The 13,662-nt window shown below is 38.8% G+C and overlaps 1 protein-coding gene across 5 annotated transcripts in view; it reads right to left on the bottom strand.

The window, feature by feature from the left end:
* Positions 1-13,662, bottom strand: part of CNTRL (centriolin) — a 59,684-nt gene that overhangs the window by 35,786 nt on the left and 10,236 nt on the right. For 4 of the 5 annotated variants that reach the window (XM_028714599.2, XM_028714597.2, XM_077922329.1 and 1 more), the window contains 7 exons: positions 12,164-12,305; positions 10,549-10,735; positions 9,014-9,207; positions 6,263-6,382; positions 5,821-6,043; positions 4,558-4,667; positions 3,725-3,919 (listed from right to left, as the gene is read on the bottom strand). In XM_028714599.2, coding sequence (XP_028570432.2) covers positions 3,725-3,919; positions 4,558-4,667; positions 5,821-6,043; positions 6,263-6,382; positions 9,014-9,207; positions 10,549-10,735; positions 12,164-12,305 — 1,171 coding nt within the window. Of the gene's footprint in view, positions 1-315; positions 594-3,724; positions 3,920-4,557; positions 4,668-5,820; positions 6,044-6,262; positions 6,383-9,013; positions 9,208-10,548; positions 10,736-12,163; positions 12,306-13,662 lie in introns of those variants that run through there. The other variant, XM_028714603.2, reaches the window with a different exon arrangement.

Genomic DNA, 13,662 nt, shown 5'->3' with positions numbered 1-13,662 from the left:
TCCACCAATTACACTTAAAACAAAAACCTTATTAGTTAAAATCCCAGGAAAAAGCATGCTTTCCTAAATACTGAGGTAATGCAAAATGGCTGAAGCAAAAGTTTCACTTTATCAGACTATCCCCATACCAAATCTTCATTTAATTTTCTGAGCAGATAACAAAAGAGGCAAATGTCCAAATATCCATAATAAGCCAAGTCAAGTCTGTCCTGTTTTAAAAGTATCTATAACTTAGCAATGTTATCTTCTAAAATTGTATGCTGCTGTTGAGATTCCTCAATGGTATTTTGAGGGAGGGGAGAGGGAGGCACTTACAGCGTTTGCTTTGTCTTTTCTTCTTTTCAAATCCTGTGTTGAAAGCCCCACTTAAAAGTTGAAATTCATTGTGAAAGACGAGCAGTGCTAAAAAAGTAGCTCAGCTCAAACATGGTTTCTCTTAATCTCTATCTAGTCTCGTACACCAAACTTTTCTGTTTGACAGTTGCACTTTGGTTAGGATGTGGTTTGAAAGGGGGAAACTAAGCCCCAGGAGCTGTGAGAGCTCTTTGTCAGGCCTGCACAGTGGTAACATGCGCTCCAATCCCTACTTGTTTCAGCTAGCTGGGCTGCGTCCTGTTTGCTTCAAATCACAACACAGGAAGCAGTGCAGGCAGCCAATCAACTCTACAGCTTGTAACAGGCAGCTCCACTCTCCAAGAGGCTGAGCTTAAATAAAGCAGTTTCCTTTCATTTAGAAAGTCTCCCTGAAACACACGGAAAGTTATTATTGGAGAGACTGAGGTCTTGGACTGTTGACTTCACGATTTCTTTTTATAATCAGCCTCTGAGCTTCAAAAATAAGCCAGATATGAATGAGACTTCAAGTATATCCACATAACTGGAAAGCATGAAAGGCTGTACTAACTTTTTGTTTTGCAAAACTTTTTTTTCTTTTTGCAAAATATGGATCTCTTAACATTTATAGTTTGTTTGTGCCAACATAAAATTGTTCGGTTTATTAAAAGGAATGCATATTTTAAATGAAACTAATATTTATGGGGTAACTTTGTATCAGATTCTTGTAGCCCAGTTGTTTGCATGTTTAGCTAGAAGCAAGCCCAACTAAGCTTGGTGCAACTACTGTAGTCCAAAGTGTGCACTGAATTGCAGCCTTAATTATGCATAACTGCTCTCTTGGGACAATGGAATGGTCTGGTCTGCCTAATTAGAGCTTTGTGACACCAAGAAGCTTATACAGTTACACCAATAAATGTAGGTCCAGTTTGCATTCCTTATTCTGTGTGATCAATTAAACAAAGCTGTCCACACCCAAAATAGTTAAAGGCAACTTTAAAATATGAGTCATCTTGAGATTAAGAAACCAGTCAATCTACATTGTTTTAGAAGGAATGACAATTTTTCTCTTAGGGTGTGTCTGCATCACATGCTGCCTTGCGGAGAGAAGGAAATATGTTACTTCTCCTTGTTTCTGTCCTGCTAAAACATTTCTAACCAATGTGAGGTTAGAACTTAGCCTAGGATGTGCAGCAGACTGCATCAACTTTTCCTGAGAAATAAGACTTTGTGCATACTATTTCAAAAAACCACAAACTCATTTGCAATAGCTCAAAAAATATGTTTAATAACAAATAATACTGAGCTTGGTTGGCTTACTTAGCATAAACATGCTTAAGGTCATGCCACATGGTTGCTTCTTAAGATAAGGGCACAAATGAATCATATTTGTGTGTGAATATGGATTGAAATGTCATATGAGGGTAATATAAGCACCTGAATAGAGGGAGGACTATAGCTCAGTGGCTGAGCATCTGCTTTGAATGCAGAAGCTTCCAGGGTGAATCACCAGCATGTTCAGGTAGGGCTGGAAATGGCCCCTGCCTGAGACCCTGGAGAACTACTGCCAGTCAATGTAGACAGTATTGAGTTATATGGCACAGTGGACTTCCTCAGTATAAGGCAGCTTCCCACATTGATTTAAAAAGGATAATGGCTAGAATACAAAGAGCTATTAGGTGAACCTTGTGGAACATTTTGACTTTTTTTTTGGAATAGCAAATCTCCATACTCAGTTTCAAAAGCAGTTTGCCATGCAGACTGAGGATGGCTGATTGACCATCTTGAGCATGCATAGTCCATTATCTGGAATGTTCTCACATGGTATTTTTTATCTGTCACATGATCTGAAAGACTGCAGCCATGCTTTTAAAAGAACAATGTAGAATGGGTCCCTGAGGCCACCCAAACATTCCTTCTGGAGAAGGCAGGCCGGCCTGGGAAAAAAGTACAGTGGTACCTCTGGATGCGAACGGGATCCGTTCTGGAGCCCTGTTCGCATCCTGAGTAGAATGCAACCCATGACTGTGCGTCTGCACGGGTCGCAATTCGCCACTTCTGTGCATGCGTGTGACGTCATTTTGAGCGTCTGTGCATGCGCGAGCAGTGAAACCCGGAAGTAACGTGTTCTGTTACTTCTGGGTCGCTGCAGAGTGTAACCTGAAAATGCTCAACCTGAAGCATATTTAACTCGAGGTATGACTGTATCTCCTTTCTCAATGCCAAGAGATGAAACATAGCAAGCTGACTAGGCAGGAAATCTCTTTCTGCATTCGCTTGCTGTGCACAGAGAAAGGGAAACTCCTGTCACACACCCAAAATAAAACAAACTGGCCATGTAGGAAGAGATGTATTCCTGCATGGCTAGATTTCTGCAGAATAGTATGGAAGAAGCAAGCATGTCTCAGGAAGACTGTTTGGGTGTGGATGAAAAAGGCCCAGTGGGCCAGAGGCTCTCCATACCAGATACAGAAAGAAGCAGACCTTGAAGTAGCTTGCTTCCAATCCATTTATTACTTGAAAATGTCGTGACCAGGACTCCAGGAGTTCCAATATCAAATTAATAATTGCCCTGGCTGTTGGAAAACTGGCACAGGGCTTAACATTGATTCTTGGTACACCAGAATATGGACAATAATATTGGCTAAGAAATTAACATGTTAGGACAGAGCAGCAAAGGGCAAACACAATTCCTATTCCTTTTATAACATAGGGCAAATGTTTATTTAATACATAAATTGTTCAGACTATGGCAGGAATCCACCTAATACGCATGGGAAAGTATGGCATAATCTCTTAGAGTAATCTAATTCAACTTTATTACATAGCACGACCAAAGTCAGTAATTTTATTGGGACATGTTGCTTATTGTTTACTGTGGTAGCAATGGCTTTCTCAAAATGTATCTTCTGTACCATATAAAATAAATAAAAACATAAAATGTTCAAATTAATAATAATATCACCCTAAGATGCAGTACTAATACATATTCACCACCCCATGAATGCATATATTTTCTTTTCATAAATGAAGCTTGTTTCATTATATGAAGGAAAGAACCTAGGGAACTGCATCTGAACCTATGAAATTTTCTGATGATGTTTCAGCAATGTGCTAGTTAAATGTCAAACACTGTATATGTTTATTAAAATATTTTTGAAACAATTCTTTAGAAAAAATATATTTTAATGGGCAGAGATACTCCACTGAAATTTAGCAGAACTCTTTTCCTACAATCCTGTGGGCACAGTGTAATTTACTCTATTACTCAAACAAAACTAGATTCTAATTTTATTCCTGCTAACTGGATATTTATTCAATAATTTAATTGGCATTTCCTATTAATACTATATATATTGAATTCATGTATATATGTGTGAGTAAAACTTACATGTCTTGGGTCTTCAGGATCTAGAGAATCTATAAAACGCTGCAGTTCTCCTAACTCCTTCTCTTTTTTGGCCATGTCTTCCTGCTGCCTTTCCATCTGTTTCTCTAGTTCTAGAGCTTCTTCTCGTAGTTGATTTAGGAGAAGTATCTTGTTGCTTAGCTCTTGCCTAAGACAATCCTTTTCCACGTCTGACATCTAGATTTGAACAAACAGAAAACACACCTAACTAAGATTGAGATACAAAGGATTCAGAGACTACACAAGCTGTATGGTTTAAAAATATGATTCAGCGATTTTCCTTGTGAACTTGAATTCTGCAGTGTGGGCCCAATTCTATAAATGCTTACGTAGAAATTAGTCCCAATACAGCCAATGCATCTCAAGTAAACATCCACAGGGCTATCAGTCTATCACTGCATTTCACAGGGAAAAGTTATCATCTATGAAAACCTGCCTTTTTCCTTAGTGCTACATATGGCCAAGTGTTGGAATAAGGTATGCAGCTTTACTGTGCAGCCCCAAAGCATTAGATTGGAATGCTTGAAATTTGGCAATTATGCACAAAAAAAATAAACAGGTCTTTTCAATTGTTTCAGTTTATTGCCACATTGTTGTTTATTAAATTTGTATACTGCAGTAATGCGTATACAACATAAAAATACAAACTGAGAACACAACATACAGAATGAAACAAAAATGAATCAATACCCCCCTCCCACAAACACATTTAAAAGGCCATAGTTACAGAGAAATGTTTTCACCTTGTGCCTATAAATATGCACAGAATGCTCCAGGGGAGAACCTAACAGGGGAGTAGAGGCTTATATACATACCTTTTTCTGAGCCACAACATCTTGGACTAGTTTAAGCTCCTCTGTTGCTTTTAAAACACGGTGCTCTGCATTGGCTACTTCACCTAGCAATTCTGTTAATTTTTCTTGGGCTGGGAAAATGAGAAACAAATTATAAAGACATGCCAATTGCAGCTATCCAGTGCCAACATGGACATATGTTGCAGTTATGATGAATGTCTCCAGAAGGGTAGAAAGCAGCGGTCACAATCCAGGGAAGTGCACAGGAAAGTTTGTGGATGCTGCAAGTCTTTTAGGCTATAGTGCTATATACACTAATTTGGAAATAAATTCAATTGAAGGCAATGGAGCTTGCTTCTGAGCAGGCTTGGATTGCATTATATGTAGTATTTTATGTATATGCTTACATAGATTTACTGAATGAGATCTAGCTGGTCAAAAATTAGGAAGGTGTTAGGAAAAAGGTCAATCGTGAGCCAGTTTGAATGGAGTTGCATTCAAGTGACTGAATAATAGTGCAGACTAGAGCTGGGTCTTGGGACTAAATCTGGGGCCCCAAATAACCACCCAGAGAACAGCAGATGAGGAGGACAGTGGCAAACAGGTCCAGTACTGTACCTGGCCTGCTTCTGGTTGCTACAGCATGTTTTCTTATTATATTGTAAAATGTTTTATAATCAAGAGATAACCGACTAAACTTGTACATGGTTGCACATGGTTATTTATTGTTACTAGATAAACATGTTATCCTTTTCCATAACCAAATGATTCTTATTCCCAAGTAGAAGCGTTTACAATTGGGGTGGCAGAAGCAAGCCACATTTTATTTCTGTAGTCATGGTGGTGCCATGATTTGGCTTTAAACTGTGGAACATGCACAGAGCATTTCCTTTTCATCAGGGTTGGCAAACTTGTTTGGATTTTGCTTAACATAACACTGATGTAACACATATGGCCACCCCTCTTTAGACCATTAAGTTCAGGGCCTAAAACTGCTGAACTGCTCCACTTTGAAGGAGATCTGAAGCTGCTTTGGTAAAACCCATTCCTTTGGCCTACTGAAACCTACTGTAATGGCTAGGAGTGTAAACTGGGAAGTCTTATATTCAAATGTCACCTCAGCCCTCGCCTCACTAGACTGATACTCAGATGCTGTTGAGTCAGTAATTTAACTGTCAGCTTTAACATTCAGCAGAAATCAAGAGCATCAGATGGAAGACAATACACACAGAGTGAAAGGTTTTCTACATTTAACTTTGCAAGGGGAGGTGAGGTTGGAAGTACCTCCTTTAACCTTTCTCTCTTTTTCTTCTAGTTGTGCATCTAGTGACTGAAGAATATTCAGTTTCAGCTTCTGAATCTTTTGTTCTTCTGCTTCTTCCAGATTTCCCATCTGCATCTTCTGAGCCTTGCTAGGGATATAGCCTTCTACAGCGTACATGTTCCTTTTGTATCTAGATTTCCCAATGTAAGGGCTTTCACCCGGTACATCATCAAGTTCAACATCCTGAAATAGGACATAATAGTACAAATTCAGCCAGACTGGAGGGCCTTGGCAGTTTAGTGCAACTGGAGATATGCTCCTCTACCATCCTCACCATCAGTTTGGAGTTGAGGAGGGGAACAGAGTGTCAGTTCTGATTTTGTACTTTGATTCAGATGTGCAGCACAAGTTTGGGATCAAGTAGGCTCTCTAAAACTGAAAATACTATTTTCAAATAATTACCTCTATTGGATAATAACCTAATGGTTCAAACTTGGCATCAATCTTATAAAAAGCCAGTTCTTGCTCCAGCTCATATTGTTTCTGACAGGCTCGGGTTAATTCCACCGTCTTCTGCTTTAGCTAACAAACAAACAAAAAAGCAAACAAAAGGTTAACAAATTGTGTCTTATAACCAAATATATTTAAATGGAATGCCAGTGTCATGGGTCGCTATATGATCCATGCATGAATGACACAACACAAACATCTTTATATAGTAAAAATACACGGTACACTAGTCAGACTTGCATAACAAAATGCATTTGCTTTAGATGTTGCATTTATACAGATAGTTAAACAACACACACACACACACACACACACACACACACACACACCGGCCATGACAAAGCAAGCCAGTCCCAGCATGCACTTCGAGTCTTTTCAAATTGTCAGCTATGAAGTGGCTTGTCTGCTATGGAGAGGCTGACAATAATTGTATGCAAGATTTGCTGCATCACAACAATTTACTATCTAATGCAAATCACGTTAAGGTATCTGCAAATGGTATGTCATGCACAATGCTGAAAATACATGTACACTCAAAATAAAAAAGAATTAACCAGTCATTCACTTTACTGTAGTATTCAAATATTGATAAATCTGATACTAAAATAAAAATAGGGCACCAAGTGGTCTAGCCTCATTATTTCCATTTTTCTGAACTGAATAGAATGAGGCACTTACTCTGTTAGCATTCCCCCCCCCTTTTACTTTTAGAAGCTAGCAGAACACAACAAAAATAAAAATGCTGTCTTGGTCATATTTTTCCAGTTAATTTTTACATGTAAGTTGTATTGGGACTACTGCCTTCTGCAGATATAATACTTGATGATGGTAAGCACAAACCATGGTTTGTAGCCTAAGCCTGGTTAACAGTCAAATGCAGCTCATCCTGCCCCAGAGTTCATGCATACTCCAGAGCCACCTGGGAGACCTTCTTACTATGAGTGATGGAGAAACTGCCTTAACTTTGACTTGATCAAGTGCAACTATAACACTTAACCACAGCTCACGCAAACCTTGGTTTCATATATTGATTTGTGCCTAACCATGAACTATGGAAAACAAACAATGCTTAAGAATCATAAATGCATTGGATCCACCTAAATCTGTATGTACCTTTACCTATAATCACAAACAGACTGATGGAAACATAAGCAGTCCCAATTTGAAACTATCCTATTATTTTCGTTTATCTGGAAGAGAAGTGGGTGCTCTCTCTCTTTTGACTGTTTTATTGTTGGATACCTGAAGGAGAGCATGCAGCAAGGTTCCAATAGGTAGCAGTAGGAAGAACTGAAGGGACGGGGAGAGAAAAGGGTAGAAACAGGAAAGATTGGAAGAAGGAAAAGAATTAGATTTCTAAATCAAAGTATCCAACACCATGCACAACTTCTAATTTAGAAAAATATTTGACACAGGGAAGTGTTTTTGGTGAACAAATAATGATAAAACAAGTACAGCTTTCACATTATTGAATAATTCGAAACAGAACCATGCAAAGAAGCACTATGGGTTGCAGCCAAAAAAAAAGCGTAGTCAAGCTTATACACACAGAGGCTACCTTTAGTGAAGAATAAAGGCTCAGTCAGCAATAAAGGAAATGGATCAAACAAACCAAGATACAGGCTAAATGAAAAGAGGAGCAAACTAAATCAGTCACCAGAAGGACAAGAGAAGACAGTGCTGAAAAATATACGTTACCAGATCAAGATACTAATAAGATTAAACTGTTTGTTCTGTTTATTCAATTGGATGTGGGTGTTATCTACTGAATACAATCCATTGAAAAAATCTAGCTCCCATTCATTTCAGTGGGATAATGACAGTGTGGTCATAAAGACACACACCTTACAAAGCCAGTTTTCATTAAGCCCAGTTCTGAAGAATCTTAATTAAAAGGGAAGACCTAACTCCCAGTAATTATTGCAGACATGACAAATAATGATTTAATAAAGAAACTCAAAGCTTAATTAGCCATTAAGGTTTTTAAATACAATCCTAATTTTTCATTTCTGCATACAAAATCCACCAAACCACCTGTGGATTTTAAATCCAGAAATAAAAGTTGGGGCTCTGTTAAGAAGCACATTGAATGTTAGAAATAAACCATAGATACAATGGGATTTATGGCAACAACAGAACACATGGCTTAATGCCCAACCAGAAAACATTTAAATCCATCTATCTGAAGACAAAAAATGTGTACTAAGAAGGCTAGAAAACATTTAGCTTTCTAATAATTTTAAACATAACACATACAAATATAATGATAATATAATGATGGCTATTGTCAGATAAACCAAATAGAAAGCCAAATAATGAGATTATTCCCACGACTTGATATACAGTGGTACCTTGGGTTAGGTACTTAATTCGTTTCGGAGGTCCATTCTTAACCTGAAACTGTTCTTAACCTGAAGCACCACTTTAGCTAATGGGGCCTCCTGCTGCTGCTGCGCTGCCGGAGCACAATTTCTGTTCTCACCCTGAAGCAAAGTTCTTAACTGGGTTAGCGGAGTCTGTAACCTGAAGTGTATGTAACCCGAGGTACGACTGTACTGCTGTAGTCCTACTGGAGTCAATTGTACTACCACACTGTAAATGTTAACCTAGTGTCCTCCTCAAAACAGTATCATTCAATGCCATAAGAAATTTCTAGAGATATTCAACAGTCTACTGGGATTTTAAGAACCAAGGTTGCTTTACCAGCTCATTTTTTGTCTCTAGTTCACTCTCCAGGTCATGACAGCTTTGTTTCTGTTGCAGATTTTTTTGTTTTAATGATTTGTTAAGGTCATCTTGTTGCTGAAGTTGTTCGCCCAGGTCAGAGTGTTTGGTTTTAAGGTCTTCCAACTCTTTCACAGTTTTCTCCAAGTCCTTTTCTAGATTTTCTATCTCTTCTGCAGAATAAGGCAAATCAGCAAATCATATACACTCCTTTTGCTACATTTACTGATCACTGACAGAAAAGGAAACCAACGACACTAGTGGCTTTTCCCAAAGATGCATGTGGTTAAAGCGTGCAAATTACTTGATGGGCATAAAATCAACACCAAGTCTCACAGTTTAATAGACAGAAGGAAGAGGTCTTCCCATCCGATCGAATCTAGGTTCAGGTGAGAAGATACCTACCACCCTCACACTTGTTGTTTTAAAAAAGTCAGGGAAGCTGGAACTCCTCTGAAGCCCTGTCACCACACAGCAGACAGGTCAGAAAAGAGCAGTTGTCCTTCTAACTGCCAAGGACAAAGATTCCAAAGCTTATTTGCATAAGTTCTGCCTGTTGTAGGCTTTCTCAAACTCGGCCCTCCAGATGTTTTTGGCCTACAACTCCCATGATCCCTAGCTAGCAGGACCAGTGATCAGGGATGATGGGAATTGTAGTCTCAAAACATCTGGAGGGCTGAGTTTGAGGAAGCCTGGCCTATATGAATTTCTGTGATTTGTCACCATTTCTGAATGGTGTATGACTGTGGAATAACAACTGTCTCTTCTCAACATAGAGAACATTGGGGACTTATGAGGCAGGGCCACACGTGGTAGGGACGTTGGAGGCAGGATTTGTGTTCAGATCCACCCTTTCATTTAAAGATTCAGATTCACATGCTCAAGTGAATGCCTGAACATGCCTTGTGCTTTTCGTAGATGTGATACTCCCAAAGTAAAATTATATCTACTGCCTATATATTTTGAGTCTTAGGTCACTTTACAAACTACCCATGTGTGCTGCCAAGAAGACAATAAAAAGAGTCACATCCAATCATGGCTTCCCAAGTAATTGTTGTTACTCATGTTTATTATGGCTTTCTCACTTTCCTTTTTTTGGCAAGATTTAAAACATTTTTACTGTACTTATAATAGGTAAAGTTAAAGGGACCCCTGACTGTTAGGTCCAGTCATGGACGACTCTGGAGTTGCGGTGCTCATCTCACTTTACTGGCCGAGGGAGCTGGTGTTCAGCTTCCGGGTCATGTGGCCAGCATGACTAAGCCGCTTCTGGCAAACCATACAATACAGTTAAAAAAATAAACTAAAGAAAATGAACATGCAGAGTCCTCTCTCACAGGTAGCTCTTAATTCCTGTCTCACACAGAAAGTGGTGGACCCTCCCAGCTTTCAGCTGAGAGCTTTCCTTTATTCTTCCAGCCCCTCATCATGTAAGATCTCAACAGGAATTACTTCTGAGTAGACATGTATTAGCTAGAACTGTTGTTTTATAATCCTATGATTATCATATTTACCTAAATTAAACCTCTCAAGAGCTTCTTCTCTGTCATGGTTTGTCACTGGCTGTCCCTCAAGATCTTCCAGTGACCTCAAATGGAATATGGTATACAGACGATAATGAGGAAGGTTTACAATAGGATTGTCTGCCAGAAACAGAGAAGTCAAGTCTTTAAGAGACTTCAGTTTAGCTACCTCATGGAGCTGAAAGAAAGGAGGGGAGGTACAAGAATTAGATATTCTTTGAAACATGAAACATATTCCATTTTCTGCTTATAGACACATAATCTAACATAAAATATTAAGTCAATTATTTAAAACTGAACCCAGACCAGTGAAATCATACTGTGTCAGTGATAACAAGTGTTACACAAAGGCAAAAAAACACCAGAGCTCCTGAGTCAAAATGTTAGGAGATTTCATTTGAGTGCTGAAACATGTGTTCCCAACAAGGGCGTATCTTTCAATGAAGAGATATGCCCCCCCCATCAGAACTGTTTCTCTAGTTTTCATCCAAGTCCTAAACACAAGTATTGTTCAGAGTGTTGTACAAAATGCCTCCAAGGGCTGTTTCTAATGGTGCAAGAAACTTTGTGAAGGTCTTAAGCTTAAACAATTCAATGAAGCACATCCAAAAATTAAAGCAAAACTGAATAGTTTTGACTTAGCCCTAGTTAAAATGGAGAAAATATATCAGGTGTGGGGAACCTCTGACCCTCCAGATTTTGCTGAATGCAACTCCCATCATCCCTACCCACTGGCCATGCTTGCTGGGGCTGATGGTCAAAGGATCCCAACATCTGTGATACGTGGACCTGAATGAAGACAAAAGGCCTCAGTTCAATAGGTTAAAAAAAAACTTCAGGAATCCTTTAGCATACTGTGTCTGCTGGGGCATTCTAAGGTGACTGTCATGGAATCTCAGTGCTCCACGTAGCACTCTAAATTCTAGGACAGTCACTAAGCTCATACAGGGCACTGATGTATACAACCTTATTGTTGCTCCACTTGGATGGAGAACACACCCACTCTCCTCCAGCTGCGCATTGCTGGAGAGAGTGCCACTGGAGAGCCATGTGCCTATCAGGGGCACTCAGCCAGAATTACTAATCTTCTCACTGAAGAACTCCTGAAAAGCTCCAAAGGCCTTCTGGAAAATAGTTTTGCAAGCTACTGCCTTAGCATATGTCAACATATAATTCTAATCATCATACAGTTGGAATCTCTGGGGGGAAATCCGCACACTGACACTTGCTCTTGGCTTTATGGAAAAACTGCTGGAACTATATGATTGTCTCTCATTTTCTAGTCCTCTTTACATTTCATCACATGAGAAATGTACCCTACTTCATCTTATCTTCTTTTAAAATTATGTATTTCTGTGATTTGTCACCAGATGAAAGCATTCACAGGTGCTTGGAAGGCTCATTCTTTAAAAGTAAAGAAATAATAATTAAATCTAGCTAACTGGTACACATGGTTATTATCGATCTTCTACAGAGACAGCGATTTTCAAATGTCTATAAGTGCTATCTTAAGGAAAAGGCTTAAAGAAAGAAGTAAGCAGACAACAACTAAAATCCAAAAACAAGGAGTGTTCTGCAAGCATCGCTCTAAGTTGAAATCACTTACTGATGATATTTTGTTTTTTCTCAAATTCAGGATGCGCAAGGACCTGAGTTTCTTCCCTACCCATGCTGGGATGTGCTCAATCTCATTCCCAGCAAGGTTCAGCTTCTGTAAATTCTGTAGATGTTCAATACCTTCTATTTTACTGGTGAACAGAGAGAAATATTGAAGTTACATATTACAAGATGAACAACATCTGTATACCTTTAAGTTTCTCCTAGGACACAGGGAACATTTTCAAACCATGATTTCTAAAACCAGGAACAACTCTCATACGTGCTCACATCTGGCTTCATAGTTTTTTAAAAGGCTTAGCCACAAACACTGGAGACCTGTTGAATATTCTACTATTTCTTCCTAAACCTTTGGGTTTGGAGTCATGGAATCCTAGTGCTCTGCATCTGTAAAGTATGTTTTGTTTAGTCTACAAGCAGAAAATGAGACTCCAAGCCAAAAAGCTTTGAGGAATTAAATTTACAGCAAGCACAAGAAAGAATAAGATGCAATTACAATAGATGTTTGATAAATGATTATTTCATGTAAATTGAGTTCCTCCAAAACTATATGCAGCTTTTCGGCTTGATACCTGGTTTGGTGTTTGCATAACTGTTTTCATTTTGCCATTTTAAAACAAATATAGAATAAAACATATATTTAGGGAGGACAAAAGATAGCTATCAAGATACTATGCCAGTAAATAAAATTTCTGAAATCAGAAAACTGTTGCAATATTGTTGGGGATTTTCAGGAATGTTAAGCAAAACTTCATTAAAATATTATTGTAAATACTATTGACTGTTTGGAAAGGTTCTATTTTATGCTCCAAAAACTATACCATTCTAATCAGCATATGGTAGGAGGGAAATTGCTTGTGCCCTTCTCTGCTTTCGTTTGAAAAGGTTTATCATGCCTGCGTTGTTATGCCTTGGTGTTGTTGTTTTTTTTTAAAAAACTCACACAACTCATTGCTCTAATCCACATTTCATCATAGAAAAGCTGTTTCACCAAGTGAGGAAGTTACATCAAATGTAGTGTGTAGAAATCAATGGGCAGCCTGATCCAAAAAGATAGTTAAATGGTAGCATTCAGGTTTAGGCAACTTAACTTCACAGAGCTAACTGTGCAATCCTAGACATATCTATTCTGAAGTGTTGCAGCCTGACAGTGAAAACCGGTGTCATCCAAAGTCCTATCATATTCCATGGTGCTTACACCTAGGGTAAATGGGGTTAGGATTGCAGCCTGTCATTTTAAATACAGACACTTGGTAATGCCTGATCTGCAAATCTATGTTCTCGCTCTGACAAACAAACAAACAAACAAACAAACAAACAATTTATTATTTTTACCCTGCCCATCTGGCTGGGTATTTCAATAGCAGTGGCATGCAGCAAAATTTTCTGTAGGGAAACAGTAAGGCCAGAGGTGCCAGCTTGAGAGAGTAATTGTGGGGAGGACATCATGTATGTGAGCACTGCGCCTCCCTCCCTAAGCCAAGCAGA

The sequence above is a fragment of the Podarcis muralis genome, chromosome Z, assembly GCF_964188315.1.
Source record: "Podarcis muralis chromosome Z, rPodMur119.hap1.1, whole genome shotgun sequence".
Taxonomy (NCBI): Eukaryota; Metazoa; Chordata; class Lepidosauria; order Squamata; family Lacertidae; genus Podarcis; species Podarcis muralis.
The sequence above is the reverse complement of the archived record's forward strand: the minus strand, read 5'-3'. Positions and strand labels throughout refer to the sequence as shown.